General features: G+C 37.2%; 1 protein-coding gene across 4 annotated transcripts in view; it reads left to right on the plus strand.

The window, feature by feature from the left end:
* Window positions 1-13,111, plus strand: part of NCOA2 (nuclear receptor coactivator 2) — a 189,739-nt gene that overhangs the window by 108,095 nt on the left and 68,533 nt on the right. For all 4 annotated transcript variants that reach the window (XM_082044207.1, XM_082044208.1, XM_082044210.1 and 1 more), the window contains 2 exons: window positions 3,478-3,579; window positions 4,471-4,643. In XM_082044207.1, the coding sequence (XP_081900333.1) occupies window positions 3,497-3,579; window positions 4,471-4,643 (256 nt within the window). In that variant the 5' untranslated portion in view covers window positions 3,478-3,496. The remainder of the gene's footprint in view (window positions 1-3,477; window positions 3,580-4,470; window positions 4,644-13,111) is intronic.

Below are 13,111 nucleotides of genomic sequence, written 5' to 3' on the forward strand. Positions count from 1 at the left end.
CGTTTTGAATTGTTATGTTTCCTGAAAGAAATCAGACTTCAAGTCTGAGAAGCTGTGTGGTTCAGTAGCCAAAGAATATTTAGAACAACTTTAAAAGTTTCTAAATTATCTTCTTTAAAATATTAATTTATTGAATGTTATGAAATTTTGTGCATTATAAAACTATTCATAATAATGAATAACCAAGAAATTTTGAGATGGATAAAATAATGTCTATGGAGGGAGTTAGGGCTGAACTAGAAACCACTATAGGCAATTCAGCTGCTCCTGACCCACAGACGTTTGTATATCTTAAATTAATCTATCCATTCCAATCTAAATTCGTGAGTTTTTTACCTTTTTGCTTGAAAGTTTCCTAGGTACCTGTTCTTTGGTACTACATGTGCTCCGAACTACTTTCTTCTGAAAAACGTGGGTTTAGTTCCTTGCTTATGTCACATTAAATTTGTAGAGATTCCTAGACCTTCCAGAGATCTTTATCTAGTAGTATATGTAGATTTTGCCTGTGAATTTGCTCATCGGAAAAAAAAATGAAATAGCTGCTTTCTTTTTAAAAGATGAGTAAAGTGGGAGGGTGCTCACCTCTTTGACTTGACTTGTTAGGGTCATTGCTGAGCAATGGGAGATCCATATTTGCTCTCCTTCTCAGCCTAAGGGGTTCAGACCTTAATCCCCTGTGTCTTAAGACTGTGTTTGAAGTACTTACTTATGAGTTTAGTTGGTATGGACCACACACCTAAAAATTCCCACGGCACTGCAAGAGTTAATTAATGTTGCCCTCTTTGCTTTGTAAATGTCCAGTTTTGGCAGGCCCATAGCCTGTCACCTAGGAGGTTGTCCTGCATGGAGAAAAATACGGACTTGAAACCCCTCTGCAAAGTGGGAACTGAATCTCTGCTGCCCAGTTTCTGGCTGTTTTTGTTGGTATGTAGTATTTTGGAAAAGCAGGGCAGCAGGTTATCTATCCATAGCTTCTCAAAGGTGATTCTTTCTCATGTCTCCTAACTCAGGAGGGAATTTCTGAATCCCAAGAGAATAGCAGAACTTTATCAGTCCTGGTCAGCCCCTAAATACCTAGAGAGGAAGAAGGGTCTGGGGACACAACATTTTGAATTTACTACTGTGTACTGGATACTGCTGAGTTATTTTCATTTTGGCCTGTGAGATTTTTTAGATTGACTTAGTGTCGTCTGTCCAGCTCCCTACTTTCCAAGGCACCCAGTTCTGGATTTTGCATTCTGCTCTGGAACACTGGCACCTACAGCACAGGAGCTGCTGAGCCTATACACATCTTTGAGGTATAGAATGTGATTTTTAGTTAAGATACAGGGAGAACAGAAAGCAAACATGGTAGTAGCTGGTAAATTTCCAGAAAAACTTTGAGTAAAAATAAAAGGGTAGCTCATTTCTCTGCTGAGAAAAAGGCATAATGGGCTGTAAGTGCAAATGAAATAATACTAATGATAAAGAAAATGTTTGTTTCGGCACAGACATTATGTTTAATATGGGGAGAAGAAGGTACTAGTTTCATAATAATTATACCACTTTTGTTCCCTTAAATGCAGAAGGATGAATTCCAGATGTTTGTGATGGGAGTTTAGTTGTTAATGTGTCCTCCGGAGGTTGGTATCATAGACCTAGTGGAGTTCCTACAGAATAGCATCAGTGTGAATGCAAGAAGAATTGAGCTATGCATTAGTGAAGCCACAGGTGAAACTTTGGTTCCTGTAAGAATAATCTTCCCTTCAAAGTAAGGCTGACGGAGTAGGTGGGGGAACTGTCAATAACTGTTCGGATTTCTTTTCTTAGGGAGGAAGGGGGAGTGGAGGAGGGTGTTCCCTCTTACTCTGACTTTAATTCTCACTCCTCTTGAGGGAGATGACGACTGTTGAATGTTTGACAGGTTTTCATAAATGATTGTGCTTGCTTTTCTGAAGAAAAATAGTTAACCAATTTATATTTCTCTGGTATTACTTGGGAAGCATAAGAAATGAAGGGATTCCCCAGCCTGATTTTTCTTCCGAACTTTGTCACCATCTGAGTTTGGCTCAGAGTCCAAGATGATCTCAGAAATGTATGGCTTTCATCATGCTGATGTGTTTTTTTTTTCTCACCCCAGTCAGTGAAAAATTTAGTCATTGGAACAGAGCCCCAAGGATGGTTCCAGCTCTCCAGTGACAGAGACCTGGAATTGCTGTGTCCCCACAAATTCTCTTTAAATTATTTTCTTTACAGTATACAGCTCCTTCTGTGGAGCAATGCTGCTGCATACTTGTGAAACTGCGTATTTTCAATAAGGTGCTTAGCTCCTAACCAGTTAGACAAATGTATATTTCTGCTTTTGTGTTTAGATAAATTAGGGCATAACTGCTGGGACTAGGTATCGGTGTAAAATATGTAGTTGTAAAGGAGCAGCCAGTGCCACAGGCCCCACTGGAGGCTGTGATAGATGTTTCATGCCCTGCAGTAATGTCAGCGTTGATGTGGAACATGAATGCCCTGACTGGGGTCACTGGGAGTGCCCCAGCAAGTACAGAATGATGGAGTTTGTGATGTTGGATCTTCCGTTGGAGAGCTCAGCTCTGCTCTGCTGCAGAACCTGGGCCTTCTTGCTGCTCTTGAAGTGGGTTGTTCTTGAAATGTTGACAGTATGTATGTATATGTAAATATACATGCCCTGTGTTGCGTGAGCTTTTTAATCATTTACATCATCTCCCCATGTCCTTTGTAGTAGTGTTTTCTGTCTCCAGAATATTGATACTTATTGAGGGGCTTGTAATCAGGGGCAGACGATGCTCTGATGGTGTGCAGGACAACAGATGACCAGGAGTGAGCCAGGATTTCCTCAGGCTGTTTATTGCACAAATTATAAGCAGCTGCTGTTGTCTCAACACCATGGCTTGACAAGATGTTTTCTTTATGAGGTAGATTATATGTACAAAATATTTTATCAGTTAGTTCCTCAGTGATCTCTGGTGTTGACAGATGTTCTGTTTCTATGATATTGTATGTGTACTTGTTGCAAGCATTATCTTCTGATTTTTGACTAAAGCTGCATGTGCTACCTTTTCATGTAGCGGGGATACATGTTTCATTTCATGTATTTCAATTCTGTTGTGTTTTTCTGGTTGTGTCACTGTGTCTTTTCCTTTGTCTTTCCTCACTCAGCCTTGCAAAATTACCACGAAAATTCAGCAACTCAGGCATAAAACATACTTATCTTTTCTTACATAAACGGTAACAATCAAAGAGATGATAATGCTTTACTTTCCCACCACAAATTTTCTTCCGAAGGAGTTTTGTGTAGCATTTCTTGGGGTCACAAACACTATTTTTATTGGTAACTTTCAAACAATTTCAAATGATAGATTTGCTGAGTAAAAAATGAACTGAGCGTGGAAGAAGAAATTTAGAAATATGAACACAGAACTCATGACTTTTCCACCATAAACCTTTCTTGCACTTTCTTCATTTTAGTTGCTGATATGTGTTCAAGATGAGTGGGATGGGAGAAAATACCTCTGACCCATCCAGGACAGAGTCAAGAAAGCGCAAGGATCCCGATCAGCTTGGACCCAGGTTAGACCATTTATGTCTGAAAATGCTGAAGGAGAAAGACTTAGAAAAAATGTTACACGTGCACATATTTTTCTTAGTCATTAGAAAATGACAAACTAGCCATTCTTGCAAAGAGAAGTCAGTACCAAACTACTCTGATTTAGTAATTCTGTGTTGTTGTGGGATTTGGGATGGGGAGTGGGGAGCTATTGTCTTTTCTTAGTCTTGCTTGTTTTAAATCCAGTCTGGTGCCAAAATATACCATTTAGGTGACAATATAGGAGCTATGTAAAAATATTTTTTTGCTAATTATTGCAGAGAGTGTTCAGTTACTTGTCTGCCATCTAGGATTTTTTTACCATCTTGCTTGTGCATCCTAATCAGGGACTTGAAAAATATTTTGCAGTGTTATAGCATTTGCCTTAGCAACACAAATAATTTTTAAAGCATAACCACTCATTCAGCATTTTTTCTTATGGCTGTCTCTCATATCATCACATGGATGCAGGGAGTACGGATTGTTTGGTTTAACTTTCTAAGCTGTTTTATTTTTTTTTACTTCTTGTCACTATTTGATGCTCCTTGGATTCTCAATGTGATGAGGAAGGAGACTTGTAAATATTCAAATCCCACCTCCCACCAGTTAATCTTCTATTTTGAACTTAATATCCCAAAACTCTTTTGAAACAAACACATAACTGCTGGGCAAAAATAAGTGATTTTTTTAAAATGCTTCTTTGCTTGTTCCAGAGGAAACCTTTCTGCTTGAGAAGCTTGTAAGTTATATTTTTCGTAGTGAGAGAGGGCAGTTCTGTTTGTTAAAGTACTCTCAAACCATTTGAAATTATCTTTGAACTGGCTGGAAGGCAAACAAGCTGACATTAAATACATTTTCATAAATTCTTCTTTCAGCCCTAAAAGAAGCACCGAGAAACGCAATCGTGAGCAAGAGAATAAATACATAGAAGAACTTGCAGAACTGATTTTTGCAAATTTTAATGATATTGACAACTTTAACTTTAAACCTGACAAATGTGCAATCTTGAAAGAAACTGTGAAGCAAATTCGTCAGATAAAAGAACAAGGTAAGAAGACTAATTAGTTGACTTTGAATATTTTCTGTGTTGATTCTTACTTTATTTTTGGCAAACTTGATAGTCTCTTCAGCTTTTCTTTAGCAAATTCCCAGTTTTTTTTAATCAGTAATGAAAAATTCTGTGATGTTATGTAAATGGAGTGTGTTAAGTATCGTGTTCAGAATTTTAAAAATAAGCTTCACAGAAAATTCAGAAACTGCCCAGGGAGAGGAACATTGAGTTAGTCCAATGTGTGCATCTAATGGAATTGCAATTAGTTATGCTTTTACAGAAGTTAAACTAGCAAAAGGTCTTGGGGGAAAAATAAAAAGACTGCTTATACATGCTTACATGGATGATGAATCCATGTAAAAAAGGAATAAACCAGGAGAGTGGGGTATGAAAGTGTTCTGCATCCCCCTTTTTGCTTTCTTTTGTTGATATGAATAGATGTTGTGGACTAAATTATCTGCGTCCCTTAAATGATGACATCATATCCTCAACTACAATAGATTTGAAACTATTCTAATCTCTAGATAGGGTCCTGTTATAAATGTAAACCAGAGAACGTGACAGTTTTCTTCCGGTTCTTTGTATAGAAGATTAGTTTTGTATTTCTTTTCTTTTGATATATTTCCTATTTAAAGAAAAACAAACACATAAACAAATCTTTTAGAAACTTGACATTTTTGGAAGTGGGTTTTGTGGCACAGGTGTGTCTGAGCAGGCATGAATAGCACTGCAGGTCATTGGGGCACATTTAAATTGTTGAGGTAGGTGTATATCGTTTTAACGTAGAAGATTGCAATCTCTTTATAAACTGTGTTTAGAGCAATTGCATTTGCTTTCAAACACTTTAATTAGTATCTTTCACTTTTTCGGTGTTCTGTGATGTCTGTGGGAAAATAATGCTTCCTTTTCCATACTGTACCTGTGAAGTTATAAAAATGCAGATTACGTGTTGCATAATTTAGATACAGATTTATTTCTAAAACAAATAGAAAAGTAGGTCTGCAGTTTCAGACAACAGCCTATTCAAAGCTAAATGGAAAGTGTCAAATTGTGTCAGCTGCTTTCAAAATGGTTCTAATGGATTAATCTTTGGTAATGCTCCTGTTTTTCAGCTTGTTCTTGTCTAATTGCTGTTACGTTGGAGTAATTTTTAAAATGGGTATTTTAGTGAAGTTACTGTGCTCCATGTTAGAAGTATAGCTCTTAACCTGGCACAGTGTCCATCATAGTTTTGCACCTTGCTGGCTTTCGAGATAATCACCCCCACCCCCCCTTATTTTCTTTTCTCCTTCCTTTTCTCACTTTCACTTTTGGATTTTTGTTTTGCTGTCACCAAGAAATACATTCTTTGTATCCTTTCCTAAGAATGGATAAGGAGAAAAAATTGTGTTTCCCTGGGAAGTGGGTACACAGAGAAAAATCTGTTAGCCCACTTGGTAATTCTCTCAGCAGTTCTAGAACCTCCAGACTGAAAATCTGTCTCTAACTAGTGGCAACTGTGGCTAATGCAGGGTTTTGTTGTTCAGGACCAATAACATAAAAACAGTTTTCATGTTGTTATAAAGTGTTCACACTCATCAGACCAGGTTACATGTAAATTCTTTAAGTCATCGTGGGCCAGAATTGTACCAGATCTGAATGTGCACTTGACTTTCTAAGCTCATAAAGTTTTAGTGCAAAACCAACTGAAAATACAATTCTAAAGACAGACTAAAGTGCTATGAATACTTACTATTTCAACAAGTAGAAGTAGTTTGGAACCCTTGAGCAATACAGATACTAAATTACCTTTTATGATGTTAATTTGTTGCACAAGGTTCTTCAACTGAGAACAATTAAGAGTGTCTGATAACTGGGCCTTTACATAAAACTCATAGCAGGTACAGACTAGACTTTAAGCCTCTCTAAGGGGCATTACAAGACATGGAGACCTTCAAAGTGGTCATTAATAGTGTCTCAGGATCTAGAAACAAATATTAGAGCATTTGAAATTATTCTTTTAAACTAATTTAAAAGTTTATGCCAATGGCTACGTAGAAGCTACATCTGCTTGTTCTAATAGCAAATTTAAAAGGCTTTTTCCATTTTAAAAAAGTTCAAATGACAGCATATTCTGAAATGCAACATTGTTTTGGATCAGGCATTTCATTAACAAATAGCGTTCACATATAATAAACTCTCAAACTGTCTGAATACAGGACATCTATACTACTGTTGAGTGTCACAAAAACCCCTGACCTAAGCAAGGCAAACAGGTTGGAGGCCTATACTGTTGCATGTATCATGCTTTTTAGGTAGTTTATCACCTCACACTGGGAATCCTGTGCTTATATATATATTCAACATTTAAAAGCATTAACTTTTAGGTTGTCCCAAATCTTTCTGATTGCCTTTCCACTGCCAAGACGTGTTAGAAAATCTTTGCAGTGGTGAAACACTTGCATTATCTTAAAGATGTCTGTTTCTAAAACAAAGTTGTGAAAATAATACTGTACTTGTGTAAAGCACCAGAAGACTCAGTTTAAAAATCATATTTTCTTACAGTTAAGGTGTTTTTTGATTTTTAATGTTACACTAAGTACCTGTAGGAGAAAACTGAATTACTGTCCTGAAATTTCTGAGTGATTCTGCACTGCTCAGGTTTTGTGCAGTGGGTCTGCTCTGCATTTCCTCAAAGACAGATTAGATTAAATTAGTGAAAATTTATTTTACAATTTCATTATCTAGAAGTTTTAGTGAAGAGTTTGGATTTTTGAAATACTAAAAATTCTTCACAAATTTTCTTCTTTGTCTATAAATAGAATTGCACATTAAGGTCTCGCTACTCGTAAAAGTGCAGTCAGTTATAACTACCTTGTAAAGCTACTGAAAGCAATAGGTTTTGTAGCTGCTACTGGAATTTGACAAGGAGACTTTATTCTAGGTTCTAGGAATGAAAATGAGGGAGGAAGAAATACACATTGATATTCATTTCCCATGTCAAGCTTGCTGGGCTGGTAGCTGAAAAAGGTAGTAGATATTTTGCTGTAGTAATACTGTATAATTTAGCATAATGTTACCCTGATCTATTTTACATGCAAATATATATTTGCAATACTATATCTGTTATCTTTATATCGTTTCTCACAGTATATACTTCAAAGATTGTTAGTTGTGGTATGTTCGAGATTCAGTTTATTACAATTTGTAAGCAAGTTATAAATGTATGCATGTAGCTGAATTTCATTAGAAGAATTAAAGATATTTGGAAGATGTAACCCTTGCATGTAGTTTTAATCTGGGGTTTGAAATGTTTTCAGTACTTGGGAAAATTAAGGCAAGTTTCTTTATAGAAAGCTTAATTTTCTACTGAGGACTTCTACAGTATTATCTTACAGTGATTAGATAGAGATTTGTTGGATGTCCAGAGGAGATGAAAAATTGTGATTTTAGCATGAAGATGAAACAGGAGTTATATTCATGTAAATCTTAAGTGGATATTTCTACTGGGGATTTGAGACCTGTGTTTCAAGCACTTGGCAAAAATTTCATACAGTTTTTTATTTATAGCATAAAAGTGGTATGAAATGGTGGTTTTATGGTTGTGTTACATGGTACTGAAAGCAATTTCTCCTTTATTTGCAGTCTGTGTTGTTACTTTGAAAGAATAATAGTCATATATGTGGCAGATGTGTTCATAATGTACACAGATGTGTACAAGCACAGTAAGTTCCAATTTGCGTGTGCTTAATTAAAAAAGCTTGGTTTGGGTGAGTGTAAAGACCACTGGGGAGAAATGGTACTTTATGTGCCAGACAGCCAGGAAACTATAAAGCCATTTGATTGTACTTGAGAAATACAGTTAGTAAAATAATGTATGATTGATTTTAGGATCCTACCTTATTTTTAAGAAACAACTTAAGCACTTAGGACAATTTCATTCAGCTGAAAGTGTTTTCTAATATCTGAAGGCAACAAAATTCTGACAGCAAATAAAAGGAGTCTGGATTTTCTTCTTCCTTAGTTTCCAGTGAGGTGTTCTGTTTCACGTCAATCTGATTTGACTTCATACATACAGTAGACCTTTTCCCTGAATACTGTCATCTGCCTGACTCCTCTTGTTATGTTAGCATTTTTCTTTTTCATTATTGTTTTGGTTGATCTGTACTCCTTTAGCTGATTCGTTTTTTTTTTTTTTATTCTAGCTATTAACTATGATATAAAAATTAAATCTTTGCCCTTAATTTTAAGCTCTTTTTATCCATCATACTAATCTCAGTCTCAGCAGGTAAATAGTTCACATTTTAAAGCAAATATTATTTGTTACATTTCACTGCTTGAACATCTCCTGGTTCAGGCTTTGAAAGCTCCTTTTCTTCATTACCTAGTTGTGCTTTTCCCCTCTTCTGTGGATATTAGCAATGCAGTAGGTACAGAGAATGCTGAAGATCACCTTAAGCTTCTTCAGCAGTTTCTCTAGCTAAGCTGTCTCCTCTGACCCCTTCAGTTGGAGTGCTGAAGAATGTGTCCTGACATCAAATACAAGACATGTTGGTTGGTTGGTGTTTCCCTCAGGTCCTCTGAGTGCCTTTTATTAAACTCCAGGTCTGTACCTCTTACTGTTCTCCTTCTACTCTCCATGCCTTTCTGTTTTCTGGAGCCTTTTTTTTTGGATGGCATCCACCTGTCTTATGTAGATTCATATGTGGTGGGATATAACTTACTGTGCCGAAGTATCCCCAAATGTGATTTTGTGTCTCAGTTCCGTTTTCCTGCGGAGTTCAACTTATATGTGTCACCAGTTTCAGAAGAGGTTTTGTGCTCTGTAGATCAGCTTTTCAGTAGTACAGGGAAAGGGATATAAGGCTGGTAATTACCAGTCTAGCTGTTAATGTACACTTTTGAGTTGTCAGATCTTGTTTTTAGAATAGCCTTAAAAGACAGACCTTGGGCAGAATGAATCACCATGTGAAAGCTCAGCGACGTTGGGAGAAGTAGTACTTGGTGAAGAGAGACATGCTAGAGCAATGGAACCTGTATGAAATAAAAAAAGAAGGCTTGTTGTTAATCATATGTATCTTCTTTTTATGGGTTTATATTCGATAGCAAAACCAGTTTTTGCTTCCCTGTAGCAGTACAACTTTGTAATCACAGGGTCACTCCTGCAAATATTCTATTGTTGCCTCCAGCACCAGTATGCAAGTAAAATTGCTTGCAGAAGCAAAGCAGCATGGTCTTAAAGCTCTAATGAGGCGTTACTTTGGCTGCTGCTACTTTGAATTTATCAGATCTGAATTTAGATTCATATTTCCCAAGGTATTTAAGCAACTGCCTAACTTTAAGCAGATGAGTAATCCCTGTTAAGTCAGTGGAACTGCTTAAAGGTTTAAAGTTATGTGCATAAATATCTTACCAAATCAGGATATTAAGACAAGAGGGTGTATTCAGACTTGGATTTTGTTTGTTGGTGTTTGTTTCGCAAATATTTCAGTTGGTGAATTTTACTGTAGTTATATTTTTTTATGCTAATCATATTTGGGATGGCAGGAGATTTAAAATTTATAGCAACTTTTCAGTCTTTTTTTTGAAGGAGTTCTGCATGGCTATTATTATTTATATGTGCTGTACTTTCAGCCTGATAGGATTTTAAGACTGAATTAAGTGTCAGAGGAATTTGTGCTGTGAAGTTGAGAAATTTATGCAGAACGTCTACAAAAAAAATCTATTACTGTATTTGCTTTGCTGTCTCCTCTACCTACAGCCGAGAGTGATGCACTGAAAATGGCTTCGATCTTCCTTTGTACCTTGTAAAGCTCTTTGGCTAAATATCCGGTTATGTTGACTTTATTACTTGCATGCCTCCAGAGAGCTACTGATTCACTGAAGGATTGAAACTGGTTTTAGGTAATGCAGACCATCAGTTTCTTTTCTGGCTCTGATGAAAAGTAGTCATTAGCCAACAGACCCATCAAGTGGGAAATTTCCTAGGGTTTGCTTCTTTTACTGGAGTTGCATATCATGCAGACTAGTTGGCTTAGGTCTTATCTACACATAAGTTATGAAACTTCAGCTATACTAATAGTTTTCTGTGGAAACAGTGTTATAATTTAATGAATGATTGATCTGAGGAGTAGCTGAATATGCTTTTATGACATATACCTGTGTCCACACTGGGCTCAAACTATTGAGAGAGTTGGGATTATTCAGCCTGGAGAGGGGAAGGCTCTAGGGAAAACTTTCTTGTGGCTTTTCAATATATAAAGAGGGCTTATAGGAAAGACGAAGGGAGACCTTTTAGGACAGATTTAGATTGAATGTAAGGAAGAAATATTTTATGATGAGGATAGTGAGACATTGGAACAGAGAAGCTGTGGATGCCTCATCATTGAAAGTGTTCAAGGTCAGGTTGGATGGGGCTTTAAGTAACCTGACCCTAGTGAAAGATGTCTCTGCCCATGTCAGTGGGGGGTGGACTAGGTGATCTTTAAAGTTCCCATCCAAACTGAACCAGTCTGTGCTTCTCAGATTCTCTTGCTTCAAGAAAACAGACAAAAATAATAATAAAACTTGTACTCAAAATTGTGAAACCAGGGTAAAACCTATGCACTTAATAGGCTTTAGTGGATTGTAGTAATTTTTTGCTTCCTAATAACGGTTAAAATCCTGTGTGCTGTTTTAGAGTAAATATAGCCTTATTCCCCCCAGTTAATGAGTCTGCTTACTGATCATCTGATTAGGAGATTTAGGTTATTATTAGTTATATTTCTTTAGTTATTATTTCTTTTGACTAAAAGCAATATTAGAGTGGTCCTAAGGATGTTGATGTACAGGCTGCAGATGAATTCATGGGAAATGAGGCAGCTGTTAAAAGCCCTGATCCCACCAACCCTGCTCTCCTCTTGGCCAGGAGTTTCCTTTCCCTCCCTTACTCTGACAGTAGCATTTGTGCAGTTGTGTGGTGAGCCTGAGCAGTATCTTTGATTTGACTGGGAGGAGAGGATCTGTCTCCCCAGCGGTCCTTGGTGGGGCCACCTCCAACACAGGTCTAAGTGTGTCAACAATGACTGAGCCATGGGCTAATGCCCACAGCTTTCTTGCAGCTGTTGGACATTGCAGGGTGTCAGGTCATGACTGTCACTTCACAGAATCACAGAATGTTAGGTGCTGGAAGGGACCTCACAAGATCATCTAGTCCAATTCCCCTGCTGGAGCAGGAACACCCAGATGAGGTTACACAGGAAGGTGTCCAGGCAGGTTTTGAATGTCTCCAGAGTAGGAGACTCCACAACCACCCTGGGCAGCCTGTTCCAGTGCTCTGTTACTCTCACTGTGAAGAAGATTCTTCTTATATTTAAGTGGGACCTTCTGTGACATGTCTCTTCTCCATGAGCTTCTACTTTGTTGGTGATGGATAGCTTCAGTTCTAGAGATAATTTTCTTGACGTTTTAGACCAGAAACCTAAGCTTTGGCTTAAAGTTGAAGAGAAACTAAATGTTTACTCCTGACTGTTCAGTGGTCTTTTTCAGGTAGATACAGTAATTATTGGCAGGTGTTACAGGAAAACTTGCTTGTTTGTTTTTTATCCTATTTGTATTTTGCATTTCTTAGATTTTTTTTTAAATTTTATTATTATTTTATAACTTCTAAATGACCAAGAGAGAAGATAATTCAAATTAGTGGAGCATGGTTATCTATTTTATGTTCTGTAGCTGCAGATATGGTTGCGATCTAAGAGATCTATAATACCAATGTTGGGGAATGCTATAAAGCGGAGGTGTGAAACTCATTTTCACTGGGGGCCACATCAGCCTCATGGTTGCCTTCAAAGGGACAAATGTAATTTAGGACTGTATAAATGTAGGAGCTTGAGACCTCTGCTATGAAGGATTGAGCTGTTTCTCCTGTATTTAACGTGCTGTGGGGAATATGTTTCAAGTGTTCCCTCTTTGTTCTTTGCAGGATTATTTTCACTAAAGTTTTGTTAGTTTAATATTTAACACTCATAGCATGGCCTATGTATTTTTTACTTCTGGGAGTGTAGTAAAAATGTCATGTGTAAGAAAGAACGAGACATCTCTTCCTGAAATTTAGGATTTTGGAAGCTACCTCCTTGCAGATAGTGCGTTGTTCTCAGGCTGTATTTAAACTGTCACTGAGCACTTTAAACTTCAAAACTTTACAGGTTTTTCTTTGCAGTTTATCATGTAATCTCTTATGAACTGTAAGCATAAATGCATTTAGCATTTTAAATTTGAGAAAAAAAAAATACAAAAATATATGTACACATCCAGCCTTCCACAACTTTTGAGTCTAGCGTTTCTCACCAGCTGCTCTGTCTCTAGAGGTGTCTGGCCAATAATACTGAGTTTAGGTGGTAAAGAAGATTGGGGGCTTCTGATTTGAATATTCATGCTTGTATGTAGTCTCTTGTTGCTGTTAGGTATGCAGTGTAAAAGGTGCTGACTGTAGAACACCAGGGCTTGCT

Source organism: Streptopelia decaocto, assembly GCF_964273445.1.
Source record: "Streptopelia decaocto genome assembly, chromosome: 2".
In the NCBI taxonomy this organism is placed as follows: domain Eukaryota; kingdom Metazoa; phylum Chordata; class Aves; order Columbiformes; family Columbidae; genus Streptopelia; species Streptopelia decaocto.